Source organism: Scyliorhinus torazame, chromosome 3 (genome assembly GCF_047496885.1).
Source record: "Scyliorhinus torazame isolate Kashiwa2021f chromosome 3, sScyTor2.1, whole genome shotgun sequence".
In the NCBI taxonomy this organism is placed as follows: Eukaryota; Metazoa; Chordata; class Chondrichthyes; order Carcharhiniformes; family Scyliorhinidae; genus Scyliorhinus; species Scyliorhinus torazame.
In genome coordinates, this window is record NC_092709.1 from 376555758 (window position 1) to 376581682 (window position 25925).

Sequence of the window (25925 nt, forward strand, 5' to 3'; positions counted from 1 at the left end):
TTACCAAGTACCAAATACAATATGGCCTCCCCTCTGGTCGGACAATCTACATACTGTGTTAGAAAAGCTTCCTGGACACACTGCACAAACACCACCCCATCCAAACTATTTGATCTAAAGAGTTTCCACTCAATATTTGGGAAGTTAAAGTCGCCCATGACTACTACCCTATGACTTCTGCACCTTTCCAAAATCTGTTTCCCAATCTGTTCCTTCACATCTCTGCTACTATTGGGGGGCCTATAGAAAACTCCTAACAAGGTGACTGCTCCTTGCCTATTTCTGACTTCAACCCATACTACCTCAATAGGGTGATACTCCTCGAACTACCTCAAGTAGGTATCGAGGGATATGGGCCAAATGCGGGCAAGTGGGACTAGCTTAGTGATAGAAACTGGGCGGCATGGACCAGCTGGGCCGAAGGGCCTGTTTCCATGCTGTAAACATGTTGGACTCTATGTGTTGTCCCAATTGTTTCGGTCAGTCACACTTAGTTAAGTTATAAAACGATGAACATTTGACTTACCTGTAAGTTACTGCTTGTAGAGAACGGCAGTAACAACTGGCCAACCACAGGCAACGGTCAGTCAAGACGTTTGGACAATGGGATACCTTCAGAATGAGGAGGTTGCTGCCCGCTGCCTTTAGCAGGGATTCCAGTCCCGTCTCCAGACAGCCACTGGCAAAACAAAATTAAACATGTGTTTCTGTGTATACTTATTAAAGACATATTTCCCTTGACACCAGAGCGTTAAGATTGATGTCACAACGTTATGGGTTACAGATGTCACTCTTTTCCGCCCCTCCTATTTTGCAGCTGCCGTGGACAGCGCCTAAATTTCAGGCCAATGGAAGATTGGACACTTTCAATTCAGGATTGGTCATTTTAAACAAAACCATAGTCAGCTCCAGACAGGCCTGATGGGAACGTGAACAAAGTAAAGTTTAGATACACTGAACACAGACAGACTACCAGGACATGTCTGGTCTACCCTGTCAACAACACATCAGGAGGTAATCGGCCCAATCATATGGATCCATTGTTTTGGATTGCTGAGTTAAAGCTAAACTTTCTGGCACCCAGATGTCGTATGTGGAGTAAGAACATAAGAACGAGGAGCAGGAGTCGGCCACCTGGCCCCTCGAGCCTGCTCCACCATTCAATGAGATCATGGCTGATCTTTTGTGGACTCAGTAAGGTTACGTATGTGGAAGAATTTACGTCGAGATGGACCCCTGGGGGTGGGTTCCTGGTGTCCTGCAGAGTTGCAGTCAGCAACTCCATTGGGCGTCGCAGTCACCATCCTGAGACCTCATTGGCTGAGGGCCAGAGAACATTTTGGAAAGGCACAAAGAAGGTTATAAAGATCGAGCGCCCAGGATCCTCCCCAGCTAAGACTCGGTGCAGAAGTAGCAAGGCCGACTGACCAGAGACAGAAGGAAGAGGCGAGCGAGACCCACCTTCACGGACAAAGACCCTGACACAACCGAGACTCCGAGAATTGGACCCGCAGCTCGACTGCGCTCATTGGCACGTGCAGTATTCAGAATCTCGGGATTATTACTATGGGATAATTTAAGGGGGGGTGACTGTTTGACTGAGTTTTATAATATATTTGGTTGAATCATACAGTTGTATTTGTTATTTGTTCATCTGGCAAAGAAAGGCACCTTGTCATAGACTCAGCCCATAGCGCCTGCGTCAGTCAAACACAACCCTTCCAATCCCATTTCCCAGCCGTGTCTGCCCTGGGATCGCAAACGAACATCTAAATACTCCTGAAATGTTCTGAGGGTCTCTGCCTTCACCCCCCCTTCAGGCAGCGAGTCCCAGACTCCCATCAGGGAGTTTGTTTCTTACTCTGTTATTTACAGCACAGCAGGAGGTCATTCGGCCCATCCTATCGGGACCTTCTCCTGAAAGAACAACCAAGCTCGCCCCATTCCCAGCTCGCCCCATTCCCAGCTCGCCCCATTCCCAGCTCGCCCCATTCCCAGCTCGCCCCATTCCCAGCTCGTCCCATTCCCAGCTCTCCCGATTCCCAGCTCGCCCCATTCCCAGCTCGTCCCAGTCCCAGCTCGCCCCATTCCCAGCTCGTCCCATTCCCAGCTCTCCCGATTCCCAGCTCGCCCCATTCCCAGCTCGCCAACATTCCCAGCTCGCCCCATTCCCAGCTCGCCCCATTCCCAGCTCGCCCCATTCCCAGCTCGTCCCAGTCCCAGCTCGCCCCATTCCCAGCTCGTCCCATTCCCAGCTCGTCCCATTCCCCAACCTGTCTACGTAGCCTCTCAATTCCTCACTTTCAATATATATCCAGCTCTCTTTTGAAACCTCCTCTGGAACCGGTTTATATATTGACTGGGATATAAAGAGTTAACAAGTTAATGATAATGCTTCTTACCGCTAGAGGGAACCACAGAACAGTCATATATATATATCATGTGACTTTGGGGAATCTGGGAGTCAGGAGTTAGGAGAGAGGTGAAAGAGTGTCGGGCGTTGGAGCGTGTGTACTTGGGAAAGTCTGTTAGTTAGAGATAGCAGTTTACTGGAGAAAACTTCTACTTTAACAATATGAATGAATCTTAGTAGTGGAAGTAGTAGTTTGTTTGTTAACAAAACTTGTGTTCTCTGCGCATGTTCACTACAGAACAACCGACTGTACACAAAGGTCTAGTTGTGAAACTGAAGGACAATTGAACAGCATAGTCCAATGCAATGACAAGTGTTTGAACTTGCAGTCACACTGGACAGACAATACAGTATGGAAAGCAATCCAGATGGCAACCGAGCAAGGTACTGCAGGACAGGGTGTGAAACACAGCTACCGGTCGAGGTAACACAGTCAAATGCTGTGTAGACAAGACAAAGTTTACGCATGACAGCAGCAATGCCAGGAAGAAAAGGACACTTTCGACAAAAAATAAGTAATTTAACAAGTTGGTATTTGCTCAAAGACCAGGGGCGAAATTCTCCGGAAACGGCGCGATGTCCGCCGACTGGCGTCCAAAACGGCGCAAATCAGACGGGCATCGCGCCGCCCCAAAGGTGCGGAATGCTCCGCATCTTTGGGGGCCGAGCCCCAACATTGAGGGGCTGGGTCGGCGTCGGACGAATTTCCGCCCCGCCAGTTGGCGGAAAAGGCCTTTGGTGCCCCGCCAGCTGGCGCGGAAATGACATCTCCGGGTGGCGCATGCGCGGGAGCGTCAGCGGCCGCTGACAGCATTCCCGCGCATGCGCAGTGGAGGGAGTCTCTTCCGCGTCCGCCATGGTGGAGACCGTGGCGGAGGCGGAAGGGAAAGAGTGCCCCCACGGCACAGGCCCGCCCGCGGATCGGTGGGCCCCGATCGCGGGCCAGGCCACCGTGGGGGCACCCCCCCCGGGGCCAGATCGCCCCGCGCCCCTCCCAGGACCCCGGAGCCCGCCCGCGCCGCCTTGTCCCGCCGGTAAGGTAGGTGGTTTAATCTATGCCGGTGGGACAGGCATTTTAGCGGCGGGACTTCGGCCCATCCGGGCCGGAGAATCGCGCGGGGGGGGCCCGCCAACCGGCGCGGCGCGATTCCCGCCCCCGCCGAATATCCGGTGCCGGAGTCTTCGGCAACCGGCGGGGGCGGGAATCATGCCAGCCCCCGGCGATTCTCCGACCCGGCGGGGGGTCGGAGAATCTCGCCCAGGACCTCTAGGGTTGTAATCTCAGGATTACTTCCTGTGCCACGTGCCAGTGAGGCTAGAAATAGGAAGATAGAGCAGCTAAACACGTGGCTAAACAGCTGGTGTAAGAGGGAGGGTTTCCATTATCTGGACCACTGGGAGCTCTTCCGGGGCAGGTGTGACCTGTATAAGATGGACGGGTTGCATCTAAACCGGAGAGGCATAAATATCCTGGCCGCGAGGTTTGCGAGTGTCACACGGGAGGGTTTAAACTAGTATGGCAGGGGGGTGGGCACGGGAGCAATAGGTCAGAAGGTGAGAGCATTGAGGGAGAACTAGGGAATAGGGACAGTGTGGCTCTGAGGCAGAGCAGACAGGGAGAAGTTGCTGAACACAGCGGGTCTGGTGGCCTGAAGTGCATATGTTTTAATGCAAGGAGCATTACGGGTAAGGCAGATGAACTTAGAGCTTGGATTAGTACTTGGAACTATGATGTTGTTGCCATTACAGAGACCTGGTTGAGCAAAGGGCAGGATTGGCAGCTAAACGTTCCAGGATTTAGATGTTTCAGGAGGGATAGAGGGGGATGTAAAAGGGGTGGCGGAGTTGCGTTACTGGTTAGGGAGAATATCACAGCTGTACTGCGGGAGGACACCTCAGAGGGCAGTGAGGCTATATGGGTAGAGATCAGAAATAAGAACGGTGCAGTCACAATGTTGGGGGTTTACTACAGGCGTCCCAACAGCCAGCGGGAGATGGAGGAGCAGATATGTAGACAGATTTTGGAAAAGAGTAAAAACAACAGGGTTGTGGTGATGGGAGACTTCAACTTCCCCAATATTGACTGGGACTCACTTAGTGCCAGGGGCTTAGACGGGGCGGAGTTTGTAAGGAGCATCCAGGAGGGCTTCTTAAAACAATATGTAAACAGTCCAACAAGGGAAGGGGAGGTACTGGACCTGGTATTGGGGAATGAGCCCGGCAGGTGGTACCGTGCCCCACGCTGTGTTACCGTGCCCCACGCTGCGTTACCGTGCCCCACGCTGCGTTACCGTGCCCCACACTGTGTTACCGTGCCCCACGCTGCGTTACCGTGCCCCACACTGTGTTACCGTGCCCCACTGTGTTACCGTGCCCCACACTGTGTTACCGTGCCCCACGCTGCGTTACCGCGCCCCACGTTGTGTTACCGTGCCCCACGCTGCGTTACCGTGCCCCACGCTGTGTTACCGTGCCCCATGCTGCGTTACCGCGCCCCACGTTGTGTTACCGTGCCCCACGCTGCGTTACCGTGCCCCACGCTGCGTTACCGTGCACCCCGCTGTGTTACCGAGCCCCACGCTGCGTTACCGTGCACCCCGCTGTGTTACCGTGCCCCACGCTGTGTTACCGTGCCCCACGCTGTGTTACCGTGCCCCACGCTGTGTTACCGTGCACCCCGCTGTGTTACCGTGCCTCACGCTGTGTTACCGTGCCTCACGCTGTGTTACCGTGCCCCACGCTGTGTTACCGTGCCCCACGCTGCGTTACCGTGCCCCACGCTGTGTTACCGTGTCCCACGCTGTGTTACCGTGCCTCACGCTGTGTTACCGTGCCCCACACTGTGTTACCGTGCCCCACGCTGTGTTACCGTGCCCCACGCTGTGTTACCGTGCCCCACGCTGTGTTACCGTGCCTCACGCTGTGTTACCGTGCCCCACACTGTGTTACCGTGCCCCACGCTGTGTTACCGTGTCCCACGCTGTGTTATCGTGCCCCATGCTGTGTTGCCGTGTCCCACGCTGTGTTACCGTGCCCCACGCTGTGTTACCGTGCCTCACGCTGTGTTACCGTGCCCCACGCTGTGTTACCGTGCCCCACGCTGTGTTACCGTGTCCCACGCTGTGTTACCGTGCCCCACGCTGTGTTACCGTGCCCCACGCTGTGTTGCCGTGTCCCACGCTGTGTTGCCGTGTCCCACGCTGTGTTACCGTGCCCCACGCTGTGTTGCCGTGCCCCACGCTGTGTTACCGTGCCCCATGCTGTGTTACCCTGCCCCACGCTGTGTTGCCGTGTCCCACGCTGTGTTACCGTGCCCCACGCTGTGTTGCCGTGCCCCACGCTGTGTTACCGTGCCCCACGCTGTGTTACCGTGCCCCACGCTGCGTTACCGTGCCCCACGCTGCGTTACCGTGCTCCACGCTGCGTTACCGTGCCCCACGCTGCGTTACCGTGCCCCACGCTGCGTTACCGTGCCCCACGCTGCGTTACCGTGCCCCACGCTGTGTTACCGTGCCCCACGCTGTGTTACCGTGCCCCACGCTGTGTTACCGTGCCCCACGCTGTGTTACCGTGCCCCACGCTGCGTTACCGTGCCCCACGCTGTGTTACCGTGCCCCACGCTGTGTTATCGTGCCCCACGCTGTGTTACCGTGCCCCACGCTGTGTTACCGTGCCCCACACTGTGTTACCGTGCCCCACGCTGTGTTACCGTGCTGCCCACTGTGTTACCGTGCCCCACGCTGTGTTACCGTGCCCCACGCTGTGTTACCGTGCCCCACGCTGTGTTACCGTGCCCCACGCTGTGTTACCGTGCCCCACGCTGCGTTACCGTGCCCCACGCTGCGTTACCGTGCCCCACGCTGTGTTACCGTGCCCCACGCTGTGTTACCGTGCCCCACGCTGCGTTACCGTGCCCCACGCTGTGTTACCGTGCCCCACGCTGCGTTACCGTGCCCCACGCTGCGTTACCGTGCCCCACGCTGTGTTACCGTGCCCCACACTGTGTTACCGTGCCCCACGCTGCGTTACCGTGCCCCACGCTGCGTTACCGTGCCCCACACTGAGTTACCGTGCCCCACGCTGCGTTCCCGTGCCCCACGCTGCGTTACCGTGCCCCACTCTGTGTTACCGGGCCCCACGCTGTGTTACCGTGCCCCACGCTGTGTTACCGTGCCCCACGCTGCGTTACCGTGCCCCACACTGAGTTACCGTGCCCCACACTGTGTTACCGTGCCCCACGCTGCGTTACCGTGCCCCACGCTGCGTTACCGTGCCCCACACTGAGTTACCGTGCCCCACGCTGTGTTACCGTGCCCCACGCTGTGTTACCGTGCCCCACGCTGCGTTACCGTGCCCCACTCTGAGTCACCGTGCCCCACGCTGCGTTACCGTACCCCACGCTGCGTTACCGTGCCCCACGCTGCGTTACCGTGCCCCACGCTGTGTTACCGTGCCCCACGCTGTGTTACCGTGCCCCACGCTGCGTTACCGTGCCCCACTCTGTGTTACCGGGCCCCACGCTGTGTTACCGTGCCCCACGCTGCGTTACCGTGCCCCACGCTGCGTTACCGTGCCCCACACTGAGTTACCGTGCCCCACGCTGTGTTACCGTGCCCCACTGTGTTACCGTGCCGCACACTGTGTTACCGTGCCCCACGCTGCGTTACCGTGCCCCACGCTGTGTTACCGTGCCCCACGCGGTGTTACCGTGTCCCACACTGTGTTACCGTGCCCCACTCTGTGTTACCGTGCCCCACGCTGTGTTACCGGGCCCCACGCTGTGTTACCGTGCCGCACACTGTGTTACCGTGTCCCACACTGTGTTACCGTGCCCCACACTGTGTTACCGTGCCCCACGCTGTGTTACCGTGCCCCACGCTGTGTTACCGTGCCCCACGCTGTGTTACCGTGCCTCACGCTGTGTTACCGTGCCCCACACTGTGTTACCGTGCCCCACACTGTGTTACCGTGCCCCACACTGTGTTACCGTGCCCCACACTGTGTTACCGTGCCCCACGCGGTGTTACCGTGCCCATTGTGTTACCGTGCCCCACACTGTGTTACGGTGCCCCACTCTGTGTTACCGTGCCCCACGCTGTGTTACCGTGCCCCACGCTGTGTTACCGTGCCCCACACTGTGTTACCGTGCCCCACGCGGTGTTACCGTGCCCATTGTGTTACCGTGCCCCACACTGTGTTACGGTGCCCCACTCTGTGTTACCGTGCCCCACGCTGTGTTACCGGGCCCCACGCTGTGTTACCGTGCCCCACGCTGTGTTACCGTGCCCCACGCTGTGTTACCGTGCCCCACGCTGCGTTACCGTGCCCCACACTGTGTTACCGTGCTCCACACTGTGTTACCGTGCCCCACACTGTGTTACCGGGCCCCACACTGTGTTACCGGGCCCCACGCTGTGTTACCGTTCCCCACGCTGTGTTACCGTGCCCCACGCTGTGTTACCGTGCCGCACACTGTGTTACCGTGCCCCACGCTGTGTTACCGTGCTCCACGCTGTGTTACCGTGCCCCACACTGTGTTACCGTGCCCCACGCTGTGTTACCGTGCCCCACTGTGTTACCGTGCCGCACACTGTGTTACCGTGCCCCACGCTGCGTTACCGTGCCCCACGCTGTGTTACCGTGCCCCACGCGGTGTTACCGTGTCCCACACTGTGTTACCGTGCCCCACGCGGTGTTACCGTGCCCATTGTGGTACCGTGCCCCACACTGTGTTACCGTGCCCCACTCTGTGTTACCGTGCCCCACGCTGTGTTACCGGGCCCCACGCTGTGTTACCGTGCCCCACGCTGTGTTACCGTGCCCCACGCTGTGTTACCGTGCCCCACGCTGTGTTACCGTGCCCCACGCTGTGTTACCGGGCCCCACGCTGTGTTACCGTGCCGCACACTGTGTTACCGTGCCGCACACTGTGTTACCGTGTCCCACGCTGTGTTACCGTGCCCCACGCTGTGTTACCGTGCCCCACACTGTGTTACCGTGCCCCACGCTGTGTTACCGTGCCCCACGCTGTGTTACCGTGCCCCACACTGTGTTACCGTGCCCCACTCTGTGTTACCGTGCCCCACGCTGTGTTACCGGGCCCCACGCTGTGTTACCGTGCCCCACGCTGTGTTACCGGGCCCCACGCTGTGTTACCGTGCCGCACACTGTGTTACCGTGTCCCACGCTGTGTTACCGTGCCCCACGCTGCGTTACCGTGCCCCACACTGTGTTACCGTGCCCCACTGTGTTACCGTGCCCCACGCTGCGTTACCGTGCCCCACGCTGTGTTACCGTGCCCCACGCTGTGTTACCGTGCCCCACGCTGTGTTACCGTGCCCCACGCTGTGTTACCGTGCCCCACGCGGTGTTACCGTGTCCCACACTGTGTTACCGTGCCCCACGCGGTGTTACCGTGTCCCACGCTGTGTTACCGTGCCCCACGCTGTGTTACCGGGCCCCACGCTGTGTTACCGTGCCCCACGCTGTGTTACCGTGCCCCACGCTGTGTTACCGGGCCCCACGCTGTGTTACCGTGTCCCACACTGTGTTACCGTGCCCCACGCTGTGTTACCGTGCCCCACTCTGTGTTACCGTGCCCCACGCTGTGTTACCGGGCCCCATGCTGTGTTACCGTGCCCCACACTGTGTTACCGTGCCCCACGCTGTGTTACCGTGCCCCACACTGTGTTACCGTGCCCCACGCGGTGTTACCGTGCCCATTGTGTTACCGTGCCCCACACTGTGTTACGGTGCCCCACTCTGTGTTACCGTGCCCCACGCTGTGTTACCGGGCCCCACGCTGTGTTACCGTGCCCCACGCTGTGTTACCGTGCCCCACGCTGTGTTACCGTGCCCCACGCTGCGTTACCGTGCCCCACACTGTGTTACCGTGCTCCACGCTGTGTTACCGTGCCCCACGCTGCGTTACCGTGCCCCACGCTGTGTTACCGTGCCCCACGCTGTGTTACCGTGCCCCACGCTGTGTTACCGTGCCCCACGCTGTGTTACCGTGCCCCACGCTGTGTTACCGTGCCCCACGCTGTGTTACCGTGCCCCACGCTGTGTTACCGTGCCCCACGCGGTGTTACCGTGTCCCACACTGTGTTACCGTGCCCCACGCGGTGTTACCGTGCCCATTGTGGTACCGTGCCCCACACTGTGTTACCGTGCCCCACACTGTGTTACCGTGCCCCACGCTGTGTTACCGTGCCCCACACTGTGTTACCGTGCCCCACGCTGTGTTACCGTGCCCCACTCTGTGTTACCGTGCCCCACACTGTGTTACCGTGCCCCACGCTGTGTTACCGTGCCCCACACTGTGTTACCGTGCCCCACACTGTGTTACCGTGCCCCACGCTGTGTTACCGTGCCCCACGCTGTGTTACCGTGCCCCACACTGTGTTTCCGTGCCCCACGCTGTGTTACCGTGCCGCACACGGTGTTACCGTGCCCCACACTGTGTTACCGTGCCCCACACTGTGTTACCGTGCCCCACGCTGTGTTACCGTGCCCCACACTGTGTTACCGTGCCCCACACTGTGTTACCGTGCCCCACGCTGTGTTACCGTGCCCCACGCTGTGTTACCGTGCCCCACGCTGTGTTACCGTGCCCCACGCTGTGTTACCGTGCCCCACACTGTGTTTCCGTGCCCCACGCTGTGTTACCGTGCCCCACGCTGTGTTACCGGGCCCCACGCTGTGTTACCGTGCCCCACGCTGTGTTACCGTGCCCCACTGTGTTACCGTGCCCCACACTGTGTTACCGTGCCCCACTGTGTTACCGTGCCCCACGCTGTGTTACCGTGCCCCACGCTGTGTTACCGTGCCGCACACTGTGTTACCGTGCCCCACACTGTGTTACCGTGCCCCACACGGTGTTACCGTGCCCCAGGCTGTGTTACCGTGCCCCACTGTGTTACCGTGCCCCACGCTGTGTTACCGTGCCCCACGCTGTGTTACCGGGCCCCACGCTGTGTTACCGTGCTCCACGCTGTGTTACCGTGCCGCACACTGTGTTACCGTGCTCCACACTGTGTTACCGTGCCCCACGCTGTGTTACCGTGCCCCACGCTGTGTTACCGTGCCCCACTCTGTGTTACCGTGCCCCACGCTGTGTTACCGTGCCCCACGCTGTGTTACCGTGCCCCACGCTGTGTTACCGTGCCCCACGCTGTGTTACCGTGCCCCACACTGTGTTACCGTGCCCCACTGTGTTACCGTGCCCCACGCTGCGTTACCGTGCCCCACGCTGCGTTACCGTGCCCCACGCTGTGTTACCGTGCCCCACGCTGTGTTACCGTGCCCCACGCTGTGTTACCGTGCCCCACGCGGTGTTACCGTGTCCCACACTGTGTTACCGTGCCCCACGCGGTGTTACCGTGTCCCACGCTGTGTTACCGTGCCCCACGCTGTGTTACCGGGCCCCACGCTGTGTTACCGTGCCCCACGCTGTGTTACCGTGCCCCACGCTGTGTTACCGGGCCCCACGCTGTGTTACCGTGTCCCACACTGTGTTACCGTGCCCCACGCTGTGTTACCGTGCCCCACTCTGTGTTACCGTGCCCCACGCTGTGTTACCGGGCCCCACGCTGTGTTACCGTGCCCCACACTGTGTTACCGTGCCCCACGCTGTGTTACCGTGCCCCACACTGTGTTACCGTGCCCCACGCGGTGTTACCGTGCCCATTGTGTTACCGTGCCCCACACTGTGTTACGGTGCCCCACTCTGTGTTACCGTGCCCCACGCTGTGTTACCGGGCCCCACGCTGTGTTACCGTGCCCCACGCTGTGTTACCGTGCCCCACGCTGTGTTACCGTGCCCCACGCTGCGTTACCGTGCCCCACACTGTGTTACCGTGCTCCACGCTGTGTTACCGTGCCCCACGCTGCGTTACCGTGCCCCACGCTGTGTTACCGTGCCCCACGCTGTGTTACCGTGCCCCACGCTGTGTTACCGTGCCCCACGCTGTGTTACCGTGCCCCACGCTGTGTTACCGTGCCCCACGCTGTGTTACCGTGCCCCACGCGGTGTTACCGTGTCCCACACTGTGTTACCGTGCCCCACGCGGTGTTACCGTGCCCATTGTGGTACCGTGCCCCACACTGTGTTACCGTGCCCCACACTGTGTTACCGTGCCCCACGCTGTGTTACCGTGCCCCACACTGTGTTACCGTGCCCCACGCTGTGTTACCGTGCCCCACTCTGTGTTACCGTGCCCCACGCTGTGTTACCGTGCCCCACGCTGTGTTACCGTGCTCCACACTGTGTTACCGTGCCCCACGCTGTGTTACCGTGCCCCACTGTGTTACCGTGCCCCACACTGTGTTACCGTGCCCCATACTGTGTTACCGTGCCCCACGCTGTGTTACCGTGCCCCACGCTGCGTTACCGTGCCCCACGCTGTGTTACCGTGCCCCACACGGTGTTACCGTGCCCCACGCTGTGTTACCGTGCCCCACGCTGTGTTACCGTGCCCACTGTGTTACCGTGCCCCACTGTGTTACCGTGCCCCACGCTGTGTTACCGTGCCCCACGCTGTGTTACCGTGCTCCACACTGTGTTACCGTGCCCCACGCTGTGTTACCGTGCCCCACACTGTGTTACCGTGCCCCACGCTGTGTTACCGTGCCCCACGCTGTGTTACCGTGCCCCACACTGTGTTACCGTGCCCCACGCTGTGTTACCGGGCCCCACGCTGTGTTACCGTGCCCCAGGCTGTGTTACCGTGCTCCACACTGTGTTACCGTGCCCCACGCTGTGTTACCGTGCCCCACGCTGCGTTACCGTGCCCCACACTGCGTTACCGTGCCCCACACTGTGTTACCGTGCCCCACGCTGTGTTACCGTGCCCCACGCTGTGTTACCGTGCCCCACACTGTGTTACCGTGCCCCACACTGTGTTACCGTGCCCCACGCTGTGTTACCGTGCCCCACGCTGCGTTACCGTGCCCCACGCTGTGTTACCGTGCCCCACGCTGTGTTACCGTGCCCCACGCTGTGTTACCGGGCCCCACGCTGTGTTACCGTGCCCCAGGCTGTGTTACCGTGCTCCACACTGTGTTACCGTGCCCCACGCTGTGTTACCGTGCCCCACGCTGTGTTACCGTGCCCCACACTGTGTTACCGTGCCCCACGCTGTGTTACCGGGCCCCACGCTGTGTTACCGTGCCCCAGGCTGTGTTACCGTGCTCCACACTGTGTTACCGTGCCCCACGCTGTGTTACCGTGCCCCACGCTGCGTTACCGTGCCCCACACTGCGTTACCGTGCCCCACACTGTGTTACCGTGCCCCACGCTGTGTTACCGTGCCCCACGCTGTGTTACCGTGCCCCACACTGTGTTACCGTGCCCCACACTGTGTTACCGTGCCCCACGCTGTGTTACCGTGCCCCACGCTGTGTTACCGTGCCCCACGCTGTGTTACCGTGCCCCACGCTGTGTTACCGTGCCCCAGGCTGTGTTACCGTGCCCCAGGCTGTGTTACCATGCCCCACTGTGTTACCGTGCCCCACACTGTGTTACCGTGCCCCACGCTGTGTTACCGGGCCCCACGCTGTGTTACCGTGCCCCACGCTGTGTTACCGTGCCCCACACTGTGTTACCGTGCCGCACACTGTGTTACCGTGCCCCACACTGTGTTACCGTGCCCCACACTGTGTTACCGTGCCCCACGCTGTGTTACCGGGCCCCACGCTGTGTTACCGTGCCCCACACGGTGTTACCGTGCCCCAGGCTGTGTTACCATGCCCCACTGTGTTACCGTGCCCCACACTGTGTTACCGTGCCCCACGCTGTGTTACCGGGCCCCACGCTGTGTTACCGGGCCCCACGCTGTGTTACCGTGCTCCACGCTGTGTTACCGTGCCCCACGCTGTGTTACCGTGCCCCACACTGTGTTACCGTGCCCCACGCTGCGTTACCGTGCCCCACACTGCGTTACCGTGCCCCACGCTGTGTTACCGTGCCCCACGCTGTGTTACCGTGCTCCACACTGTGTTACCGTGCCCCACACTGTGTTACCGTGCTCCACGCTGTGTTACCGTGCCCCACACTGCGTTACCGTGCTCCACACTGTGTTACCGTGCCCCACACTGTGTTACCGTGCCCCAAACTGTGTTACCGTGCCCCACACGGTGTTACCGTGCCCCAGGCTGTGTTACCGTGCCCCACTGTGTTACCGTGCCCCACACTGTGTTACCGTGCCCCACGCTGTGTTACCGGGCCTCACGCTGTGTTACCGGGCCTCACGCTGTGTTACCGGGCCCCACGCTGTGTTACCGTGCCCACTGTGTTACCGTGCCCCACACGGTGTTACCGTGCCCCACACTGTGTTACCGGGCCCCACGCTGTGTTACCGTGCCCCACGCTGTGTTACCGTGCCCACTGTGTTACCGTGCCCCACGCTGTGTTACCGTGCCCCACTGTGTTACCGTGCCCCACGCTGTGTTACCGTGCCCCACGCTGTGTTACCGTGCTCCATGCTGTGTTACCGTGCCCCACGCTGCGTTACCGTGCCCCACGCTGTGTTACCGTGCCCACTGTGTTACCGTGCCCCACGCTGTGTTACCGTGCCCCACGCTGTGTTACCGTGCCCCACGCTGTGTTACCGTGCCCCACGCTGTGTTACCGTGCTCCACGCTGTGTTACCGTGCCCCACTCTGTGTTACCGTGCCCCACACTGTGTTACCGTGCCCCACGCTGTGTTACCGTGCCCCACGCTGTGTTACCGTGCCCCACGCTGCGTTACCGTGCCCCACACTGTGTTACCGTGCCGCACACTGTGTTACCGTGCCCCACGCTGTGTTACCGTGCCCCACGCTGTGTTACCGTGCCCCACGCTGTGTTACCGTGCCCCACGCTGCGTTACCGTGCCCCACGCTGTGTTACCGTGCTCCACGCTGTGTTACCGTGCCCCACGCTGTGTTACCGTGCTCCACGCTGTGTTACCGTGCCCCACGCTGTGTTACCGTGCCCCACGCTGTGTTACCACGCCCCACGCTGCGTTACCGTGCCCCACGCTGCGTTACCGTGCTCCACGCTGTGTTACCGTGCCCCACGCTGCGTTACCGTGCCCCACGCTGTGTTACCGTGCCCCACGCTGTGTTACCGTGCCCCACGCTGCGTTACCGTGCCCCACGCTGCGTTACCGTGCCCCACGCTGTGTTACCGTGCCCCACGCTGTGTTACCGTGCCCACTGTGTTACCGTGCCCCACACTGCGTTACCGTGCCCCACACTGCGTTACCGTGCCCCACGCTGTGTTACCGTGCCCCACACTGTGTTACCGTGCCCCACACTGCGTTACCGTGCCCCACACTGCGTTACCGTGCCCCACGCTGTGTTACCGTGCCCACTGTGTTACCGTGCCCCACACTGCGTTACCGTGCCCCACACTGCGTTACCGTGCCCCACGCTGTGTTACCGTGCCCAACACTGTGTTACCGTGCCCCACACTGTGTTACCGGGCCCCACGCTGTGTTACCGTGCCCCACGCTGTGTTACCGTGCCCCACACTGTGTTCCCGTGCCCCACACTGTGTTACCGTGCCCCACACTGTGTTACCGTGCCCCACGCTGTGTTACCGTGCCCCACGCTGTGTTACCGTGCCCCACGCTGTGTTACCGTGCCCCACGCTGTGTTACCGTGCCCCACACTGTGTTACCGTGCCCCACACTGTGTTACCGGGCCCCACGCTGTGTTACCGTGCCCCACGCTGTGTTACCGTGCCCCACGCTGTGTTACCGTGCCCCACTGTGTTACCGTGCCCCACACTGTGTTACCGTGCCCCACGCTGTGTTACCGTGCCCCACGCTGTGTTACCGTGCCCCACTGTGTTACCGTGCCCCACGCTGTGTTACCGTGCCCCACGCTGTGTTACCGTGCCCCACGCTGTGTTACCGTGCCCCACGCTGTGTTACCGTGCCCCACACTGTGTTACCGTGCCCCACACTGTGTTACCGTGCCCCACGCTGTGTTACCGGGCCCCACGCTGTGTTACCGTGCCCCAGGCTGTGTTACCGTGCTCCACACTGTGTTACCGTGCCCCACGCTGTGTTACCGTGCCCCACGCTGTGTTACCGTGCCCCACACTGTGTTACCGTGCCCCACGCTGTGTTACCGGGCCCCACGCTGTGTTACCGTGCCCCAGGCTGTGTTACCGTGCTCCACACTGTGTTACCGTGCCCCACGCTGTGTTACCGTGCCCCACGCTGCGTTACCGTGCCCCACACTGCGTTACCGTGCCCCACACTGTGTTACCGTGCCCCACGCTGTGTTACCGGGCCCCACGCTGTGTTACCGTGCCCCAGGCTGTGTTACCGTGCTCCACACTGTGTTACCGTGCCCCACGCTGTGTTACCGTGCCCCACGCTGTGTTACCGTGCCCCACGCTGCGTTACCGTGCCCCACACTGCGTTACCGTGCCCCACACTGTGTTACCGTGCCCCACGCTGTGTTACCGTGCCCCACGCTGTGTTACCGTGCCCCACACTGTGTTACCGTGCCCCACACTGTGTTACCGTGCCCCACGCTGTGTTATCGTGCCCCACGCTGTGTTACCGTGCCCCACGCTGTGTTACCGTGCCCCACGCTGTGTTACCGTGCCCCAGGCTGTGTTACCGTGCCCCAGGCTGTGTTACCATGCCCCACTGTGTTACCGTGCCCCACACTGTGTTACCGTGCCCCACGCTGTGTTACCGGGCCCCACGCTGTGTTACCGTGCCCCACGCTGTGTTACCGTGCCCCACACTGTGTTACCGTGCCGCACACTGTGTTACCGTGCCCCACACTGTGTTACCGTGCCCCACACTGTGTTACCGTGCCCCACGCTGTGTTACCGGGCCCCACGCTGTGTTACCGTGCCCCACACGGTGTTACCGTGCCCCAGGCTGTGTTACCATGCCCCACTGTGTTACCGTGCCCCACACTGTGTTACCGTGCCCCACGCTGTGTTACCGGGCCCCACGCTGTGTTACCGGGCCCCACGCTGTGTTACCGTGCCCCACACTGTGTTACCGTGCCCCACGCTGTGTTACCGTGCCCCACGCTGTGTTACCGTGCCCCACGCTGCGTTACCGTGCCCCACGCTGTGTTACCGTGCCCCACGCTGTGTTACCGTGCCCCACGCTGTGTTACCGGGCCCCACGCTGTGTTACCGTGCCCCAGGCTGTGTTACCGTGCTCCACACTGTGTTACCGTGCCCCACGCTGTGTTACCGTGCCCCACGCTGTGTTACCGTGCCCCACACTGTGTTACCGTGCCCCACGCTGTGTTACCGGGCCCCACGCTGTGTTACCGTGCCCCAGGCTGTGTTACCGTGCTCCACACTGTGTTACCGTGCCCCACGCTGTGTTACCGTGCCCCACGCTGCGTTACCGTGCCCCACGCTGCGTTACCGTGCCCCACACTGTGTTACCGTGCCGCACACTGTGTTACCGTGCCCCACGCTGTGTTACCGTGCCCCACGCTGTGTTACCGTGCCCCACGCTGTGTTACCGTGCCCCACGCTGCGTTACCGTGCCCCACGCTGTGTTACCGTGCTCCACGCTGTGTTACCGTGCCCCACGCTGTGTTACCGTGCTCCACGCTGTGTTACCGTGCCCCACGCTGTGTTACCGTGCCCCACGCTGTGTTACCACGCCCCACGCTGCGTTACCGTGCCCCACGCTGCGTTACCGTGCTCCACGCTGTGTTACCGTGCCCCACGCTGCGTTACCGTGCCCCACGCTGTGTTACCGTGCCCCACGCTGTGTTACCGTGCCCCACGCTGCGTTACCGTGCCCCACGCTGCGTTACCGTGCCCCACGCTGTGTTACCGTGCCCCACGCTGTGTTACCGTGCCCACTGTGTTACCGTGCCCCACACTGCGTTACCGTGCCCCACACTGCGTTACCGTGCCCCACGCTGTGTTACCGTGCCCCACACTGTGTTACCGTGCCCCACACTGCGTTACCGTGCCCCACACTGCGTTACCGTGCCCCACGCTGTGTTACCGTGCCCACTGTGTTACCGTGCCCCACACTGCGTTACCGTGCCCCACACTGCGTTACCGTGCCCCACGCTGTGTTACCGTGCCCAACACTGTGTTACCGTGCCCCACACTGTGTTACCGGGCCCCACGCTGTGTTACCGTGCCCCACGCTGTGTTACCGTGCCCCACACTGTGTTCCCGTGCCCCACACTGTGTTACCGTGCCCCACACTGTGTTACCGTGCCCCACGCTGTGTTACCGTGCCCCACGCTGTGTTACCGTGCCCCACGCTGTGTTACCGTGCCCCACGCTGTGTTACCGTGCCCCACACTGTGTTACCGTGCCCCACACTGTGTTACCGGGCCCCACGCTGTGTTACCGTGCCCCACGCTGTGTTACCGTGCCCCACGCTGTGTTACCGTGCCCCACTGTGTTACCGTGCCCCACACTGTGTTACCGTGCCCCACGCTGTGTTACCGTGCCCCACGCTGTGTTACCGTGCCCCACTGTGTTACCGTGCCCCACGCTGTGTTACCGTGCCCCACGCTGTGTTACCGTGCCCCACGCTGTGTTACCGTGCCCCACGCTGTGTTACCGTGCCCCACACTGTGTTACCGTGCCCCACACTGTGTTACCGTGCCCCACGCTGTGTTACCGGGCCCCACGCTGTGTTACCGTGCCCCAGGCTGTGTTACCGTGCTCCACACTGTGTTACCGTGCCCCACGCTGTGTTACCGTGCCCCACGCTGTGTTACCGTGCCCCACACTGTGTTACCGTGCCCCACGCTGTGTTACCGGGCCCCACGCTGTGTTACCGTGCCCCAGGCTGTGTTACCGTGCTCCACACTGTGTTACCGTGCCCCACGCTGTGTTACCGTGCCCCACGCTGCGTTACCGTGCCCCACACTGCGTTACCGTGCCCCACACTGTGTTACCGTGCCCCACGCTGTGTTACCGGGCCCCACGCTGTGTTACCGTGCCCCAGGCTGTGTTACCGTGCTCCACACTGTGTTACCGTGCCCCACGCTGTGTTACCGTGCCCCACGCTGTGTTACCGTGCCCCACGCTGCGTTACCGTGCCCCACGCTGTGTTACCGTGCCCCACGCTGTGTTACCGTGCCCCACGCTGTGTTACCGTGCCCCAGGCTGTGTTACCGTGCCCCAGGCTGTGTTACCATGCCCCACTGTGTTACCGTGCCCCACACTGTGTTACCGTGCCCCACGCTGTGTTACCGGGCCCCACGCTGTGTTACCGTGCCCCACGCTGTGTTACCGTGCCCCACACTGTGTTACCGTGCCGCACACTGTGTTACCGTGCCCCACACTGTGTTACCGTGCCCCACACTGTGTTACCGTGCCCCACGCTGTGTTACCGGGCCCCACGCTGTGTTACCGTGCCCCACACGGTGTTACCGTGCCCCAGGCTGTGTTACCATGCCCCACTGTGTTACCGTGCCCCACACTGTGTTACCGTGCCCCACGCTGTGTTACCGGGCCCCACGCTGTGTTACCGGGCCCCACGCTGTGTTACCGGGCCCCACGCTGTGTTACCGTGCTCCACGCTGTGTTACCGTGCCCCACGCTGTGTTACCGTGCCCCACACTGTGTTACCGTGCCCCACGCTGCGTTACCGTGCCCCACACTGCGTTACCGTGCCCCACGCTGTGTTACCGTGCCCCACGCTGTGTTACCGTGCTCCACACTGTGTTACCGTGCCCCACACTGTGTTACCGTGCTCCACGCTGTGTTACCGTGCCCCACACTGCGTTACCGTGCTCCACACTGTGTTACCGTGCCCCACACTGTGTTACCGTGCCCCAAACTGTGTTACCGTGCCCCACACGGTGTTACCGTGCCCCAGGCTGTGTTACCGTGCCCCACTGTGTTACCGTGCCCCACACTGTGTTACCGGGCCTCACGCTGTGTTACCGTGCCCCACACTGTGTTACCGTGCTCCACGCTGTGTTACCGTGCCCCACACTGTGTTACCGTGCCCCACGCTGTGTTACCGTGCCCCAGGCTGTGTTACCGTGCCCCACTGTGTTACCGTGCCCCACGCTGTGTTACCGTGCCCCACGCTGTGTTACCGTGCCCCACGCTGTGTTACCGTGCCCCACACGGTGTTACCGTGCCCCAGGCTGTGTTACCGTGCCCCACTGTGTTACCGTGCCCCACGCTGTGTTACCGGGCCTCACGCTGTGTTACCGGGCCTCACGCTGTGTTACCGGGCCCCACGCTGTGTTACCGTGCCCACTGTGTTACCGTGCCCCACACGGTGTTACCGTGCCCCACACTGTGTTACCGGGCCCCACGCTGTGTTACCGTGCCCCACACTGTGTTACCGTGCTGCGCACTGTGTTACCGTGCCCCACGCTGTGTTACCGTGCCCCACGCTGTGTTACCGTGCCCCACGCTGTGTTACCGTGCTCCATGCTGTGTTACCGTGCCCCACGCTGCGTTACCGTGCCCCACGCTGTGTTACCGTGCCCACTGTGTTACCGTGCCCCACGCTGTGTTACCGTGCCCCACACTGTGTTACCGTGCCCCACACTGTGTTACCGTGCCCCACGCTGTGTTACCGTGCCCCACGCTGTGTTACCGTGCCCCACGCTGCGTTACCGTGCCCCACACTGTGTTACCGTGCCGCACACTGTGTTACCGTGCCCCACGCTGTGTTACCGTGCCCCACGCTGTGTTACCGTGCCCCACGCTGCGTTACCGTGCCCCACGCTGTGTTACCGTGCCCCACGCTGTGTTACCGTGCTCCACGCTGTGTTACCGTGCCCCACGCTGTGTTACCGTGCCCCACGCTGTGTTACCACGCCCCACGCTGCGTTACCGTGCCCCACGCTGCGTTACCGTGCTCCACGCTGTGTTACCGTGCCCCACGCTGCGTTACCGTGCCCCACGCTGTGTTACCGTGCCCCACGCTGCGTTACCGTGCCCCACGCTGTGTTACCGTGCCCCACGCTGTGTTACCGTGCCCCACGCTGCGTTACCGTGCCCCACGCTGTGTTACCGTGCCCACTGTGTTACCGTGCCCCACGCTGTGTTACCGTGCCCCACGCTGCGTTACCGTGCCCCACGCTGTGTTACCGTGCCCAACACTGTGTTACCGTGCCCCACACTGCGTTACCGTGCCCCACACTGCGTTACCGTGCCCCACGCTGTGTTACCGTGCCCACTGTGTTACCGTGCCCCACGCTGTGTTACCGTGCCCCACGCTGCGTTACCGTGCCCAACACTGTGTTACCGTGCCCCACGCTGCGTTACCGTGCCCCACGCTGTGTTACCGTGCCCCACGCTGTGTTACCGTGCCCCACGCTGTGTTACCGCGCCCCACGCTGCGTTACCGCGCCCCACGCTGTGTTACCGTGCCGCACGCTGTGTTACCGTGCCCCACGCTGCGTTACCGCGCCCCACGCTGCGTTACCGTGCCGCACGCTGTGTTACCGTGCCCCACGCTGTGTTACCGTGCCCCACGCTGCGTTACCGTGCCCCACGCTGTGTTACCGTGCCCCAAACTGTGTTACCGTGCCCCACGCTGTGTTACCGTGCCCCACGCTGTGTTACCGTGCCCCACGCTGCGTTACCGTGCCCCACGCTGTGTTACCGTGCCCCACGCTGTGTTACCGTGCCCCACGCTGAGTTACCGTGCCCCACGCTGTGTTACCGTGCCCCACGCTGTGTTACCGTGCCCCACACTGTGTTACCGTGCCCCACGCTGTGTTACCGTGCCCCACGCTGTGTTACCGTGTCCCATGCTGCGTTACCGTGCCCCACGCTGTGTTACCGTGCCCCACGCTGTGTTACCGTGCCCCACGCTGTGTTACCGTGCCCCACGCTGCGTTACCGTGCCCCACGCTGCGTTACCGTGCCCCACACTGCGTTACCGTGCCCCACGCTGCGTTACCGTGCCCCACGCTGCGTTACCGTGCCCCACGCTGTGTTACCGTGCTCCACGCTGTGTTACCGTGCTCCACGCTGTGTTACCGTGCCCCACGCTGTGTTACCGTGCCCCACGCTGTGTTACCGTGTCCCACACTGTGTTACCGTGCCCCATCGTGCGTTACCGTGCCCCACGCTGTGTTACCGTGCTGCACGCTGTGTTACCGTGCTGCACGCTGTGTTACCGTGCCCCACGCTGCGTTACCGTGCTGCACACTGTGTTACCGTGCCCCACGCTGTGTTACCGTGCCCCACGCTGTGTTACCGTGCCCCACACTGTGTTACCGTGCTGCGCACTGTGTTACCGTGCCCCACGCTGTGTTACCGTGCCCCACGCTGTGTTACCGTGCCCCACGCTGTGTTACCGTGCCCCACGCTGTGTTACCGTGCCCCACGCTGTGTTACCGTGTCCCACGCTGCGTTACCGTGCCCCACGCTGCGTTACCGTGCCCCACGCTGTGTTACCGTGCCCCACGCTGTGTTACCGTGCCCCACGCTGCGTTACCGTGCCCCACGCTGCGTTACCGTGCCCCACGCTGTGTTACCGTGCCCCACGCTGTGTTACCGTGCTCCACGCTGTGTTACCGTGCCCCACACTGTGTTACCGTGCCCCACGCTGTGTTACCGTGCCCCACGCTGCGTTACCGTGCCCCACGCTGCGTTACCGTGCCCCACGCTGCGTTACCGTGCCCCACACTGCGTTACCGTGCCCCACACTGTGTTACCGTGCTCCACGCTGTGTTACCGTGCCCCACGCTGTGTTACCGTGCCCCACGCTGTGTTACCGTGCCCCACGCTGTGTTACCGTGTCCCACACTGTGTTACCGTGCCCCATCGTGCGTTACCGTGCCCCACGCTGTGTTACCGTGCTGCACGCTGTGTTACCGTGCTGCACGCTGTGTTACCGTGCCCCACGCTGCGTTACCGTGCCCCACGCTGCGTTACCGTGCCCCACGCTGTGTTACCGTGCCCCACGCTGTGTTACCGTGCCCCACGCTGTGTTACCGTGCCCCACGCTGCGTTACCGTGCCCCACGCTGCGTTACCGTGCCCCACGCTGTGTTACCGTGCCCCACGCTGTGTTACCGTGCTCCACGCTGTGTTACCGTGCCCCACGCTGTGTTACCGTGCCCCACGCTGCGTTACCGTGCTCCACCCTGTGTTACCGTGCCCCACGCTGTGTTACCGTGCCCCACGCTGTGTTACCGTGCCCCACGCTGTGTTACCGTGCCCCACGCTGTGTTACCGTGCCCCACGCTGTGTTACCGTGCCCCACGCTGTGTTACCGTGCCCCACGCTGTGTTACCGTGCCCCACGCTGTGTTACCGTGCCCCACGCTGTGTTACCGTGCCCCACGCTGTGTTACCGTGCCCCACGCTGTGTTACCGTGCCCCACGCTGTGTTACCGTGCCCCACTCTGTGTTACCGTGCCCCACGCTGTGTTACCGTGCCCCACGCTGTGTTACCGTGCCCCACGCTGTGTTACCGTGCCCCACGCTGCGTTACCGTGCTCCACACTGCGTTACCGTGCCCCACGCTGCGTTACCGTGCTCCACGCTGTGTTACCGTGCCCCACACTGTGTTACCGTGCTCCACGCTGTGTTACCGTGCCCCACGCTGTGTTACCGTGCCGCACGCTGTGTTACCGTGCCCCACACTGTGTTACCGTGCCCCACGCTGTGTTACCGTGCCCCACGCTGTGTTACCGTGCTCCACGCTGTGTTACCGTGCCCCACGCTGTGTTACCGTGCCCCACACTGTGTTACCGTGCTCCACGCTGTGTTACCGTGCCCCACGCTGTGTTACCGTGCCGCACGCTGTGTTACCGTGCCCCACACTGTGTTACCGTGCCCCACGCTGTGTTACCGTGCCCCACGCTGTGTTACCGTGCCCCACGCTGTGTTACCGTGCCCCACGCTGTGTTACCGTGCCGCACGCTGTGTTACCGTGCCCCACGCTGTGTTACCGTGCCCCACGCTGCGTTACCGTGCCCCACGCTGTGTTACCGTGCCCCACTCTGTGTTACCGTGCCCCACGCTGTGTTACCGTGCCCCACGCTGTGTTACCGTGCCCCACGCTGTGTTACCGTGCCCCACGCTGTGTTACCGTGCCCCACGCTGTGTTACCGTGCCGCACGCTGTGTTACCGTGCCCCACGCTGTGTTACCGTGCCCCACGCTGTGTTACCGTGCCCCACGCTGTGTTACCGTGCCGCACGCTGTGTTACCGTGCCCCACGCTGTGTTACCGTGCCCCACGCTGTGTTACCGTGCCCCACGCTGTGTTACCGTGCCCCACGCTGTGTTACCGTGCCCCACGCTGTGTTACCGTGCCCCACGCTGCGTTACCGTGCCCCACGCTGTGTTACCGTGCCCCACGCTGTGTTACCGTGCCCCACGCTGCGTTACCGTGCCCCACGCTGTGTTACCGTGCTCCACGCTGCGTTACCGTGCCCCACGCTGTGTTACCGTGCCCCACGCTGTGTTACCGTGCCCCACACTGTGTTACCGTGCCCCACGCTGTGTTACCGTGCCCCACTCTGCGTTACCGTGCTCCACGCTGCGTTACCGTGCCCCACACTGTGTTACCGTGCCCCACGCTGTGTTACCGTGCCCCACACTGTGTTACCGTGCCCCACTCTGCGTTACCGTGCTCCACGCTGTGTTACCGTGCCCCACGCTGCGTTACCGTGCCCCACGCTGTGTTACCGTGCTCCACACTGTGTTACCGTGCCCCACGCTGCGTTACCGTGCTCCACACTGTGTTACCGTGCCCCACACTGTGTTACCGTGCCCCACACTGTGTTACCGTGCCCCACGCTGTGTTACCGTGCCCCACACTGTGTTACCGTGCCCCACGCTGTGTTACCGTGCCCCACGCTGTGTTACCGTGCCGCACACTGTGTTACCGTGCTCCACGCTGTGTTACCGTGCCCCACGCTGTGTTACCGTGTCCCACGCTGTGTTACCGTGCCCCACACTGCGTTACCGTGCCCCACGCTGCGTTACCGTGCCCCACGCTGTGTTACCGTGCCCCACGCTGTGTTACCGTGCCGCACACTGTGTTACCGTGCCGCACGCTGTGTTACCGTGCCCCACACTGCGTTACCGTGCCCGACACTGTGTTACCGTGCCCCACACTGTGTTACCGTGCCCCACGCTGTGTTACCGTGCCGCACGCTGTGTTACCGTGCCCCACACTGTGTTACCGTGCCGCACACTGTGTTACCGTGCCCCACACTGCGTTACCGTGCCCCACACTGTGTTACCGTGCCCCACGCTGTGTTACCGCACTGTGTTACCGTGCCCCACGCTGTGTTACCGGGCCCCACACTGTGTTACCGTGCCCCACGCTGTGTTACCGCACTGTGTTACCGTGCCCCACGCTGTGTTACCGGGCCCCACGCTGTGTTACCGTGCCCCACGTTGTGTTACCGTGCCCCACACTGTGTTACCGTGCCCCACGCTGTGTTACCGTGCCGCACGCTGTGTTACCGTGCCCCACGCTGTGTTACCGTGCCCCACACTGTGTTACCGTGCCCCACGCTGTGTTACCGTGCCCCACGCTGTGTTACCGTGCCCCACACTGTGTTACCGTGCCCCACACTGTGTTACCGTGCCCCACGCTGTGTTACCGTGCCCCACGCTGCGTTACCGTGCCCCACTGTGTTACCGTGCCACACGCTGTGTTACCGTGCCCCACGCTGTGTTACCGTGCCCCACGCTGTGTTACCGTGCCCCACACTGTGTTACCGTGCCCCACGCTGTGTTACCGTGCCCCACGCTGTGTTACCGTGCCCCACGCTGTGTTACCGTGCCCCACGCTGTGTTACCGTGCCCCACACTGTGTTACCGTGCCCCACACTGTGTTACCGTGCCCCACGCTGTGTTACCGTGCTCCACGCTGTGTTACCGTGCCCCACGCTGTGTTACCGTGCCCCACGCTGTGTTACCGTGCCCCACGCTGCGTTACCGTGCCCCACGCTGCGTTACCGTGCCCCACGCTGTGTTACCGTGCCCCACGCTGTGTTACCGTGTCCCACGCTGTGTTACCGTGCCCCACGCTGCGTTACCGTGCCCCACGCTGCGTTACCGTGCCCCACGCTGTGTTACCGTGCCCCACGCTGTGTTACCGTGCTGCGCACTGCGTTACCGTGCCCCACACTGCGTTACCGTGCCCCACGCTGTGTTACCGTGCTGCGCACTGCGTTACCGTGCCCCACACTGCGTTACCGTGCCCCACGCTGAGTTACCCTGCCCCACGCTGTGTTACCGTGCTCCACGCTGTGTTACCGTGCTCCACACTGTGTTACCGTGCCCCACGCTGTGTTACCGTGCCCCACGCTGCGTTACCGTGCTCCACCCTGTGTTACCGTGCCCCACGCTGTGTTACCGTGCCCCACGCTGTGTTACCGTGCCCCACGCTGTGTTACCGTGCCCCACGCTGCGTTACCGTGCCCCACGCTGCGTTACCGTGCCCCACGCTGCGTTACCGTGCCCCACGCTGTGTTACCGTGCCCCACGCTGCGTTACCGTGCTCCACCCTGTGTTACCGTGCCCCACGCTGTGTTACCGTGCCCCACGCTGTGTTACCGTG

General features: G+C 62.0%; 1 protein-coding gene across 2 annotated transcripts in view; it reads right to left on the minus strand.

Moving 5' to 3' along the window:
* Positions 1 to 25925, minus strand: part of fbxo41 (F-box protein 41) — a 491913-nt gene that overhangs the window by 89552 nt on the left and 376436 nt on the right. For both annotated transcript variants that reach the window (XM_072497820.1, XM_072497821.1), the window contains exon 8: positions 527 to 679. In XM_072497820.1, the coding sequence (XP_072353921.1) occupies positions 527 to 679 (153 nt within the window). The remainder of the gene's footprint in view (positions 1 to 526; positions 680 to 25925) is intronic.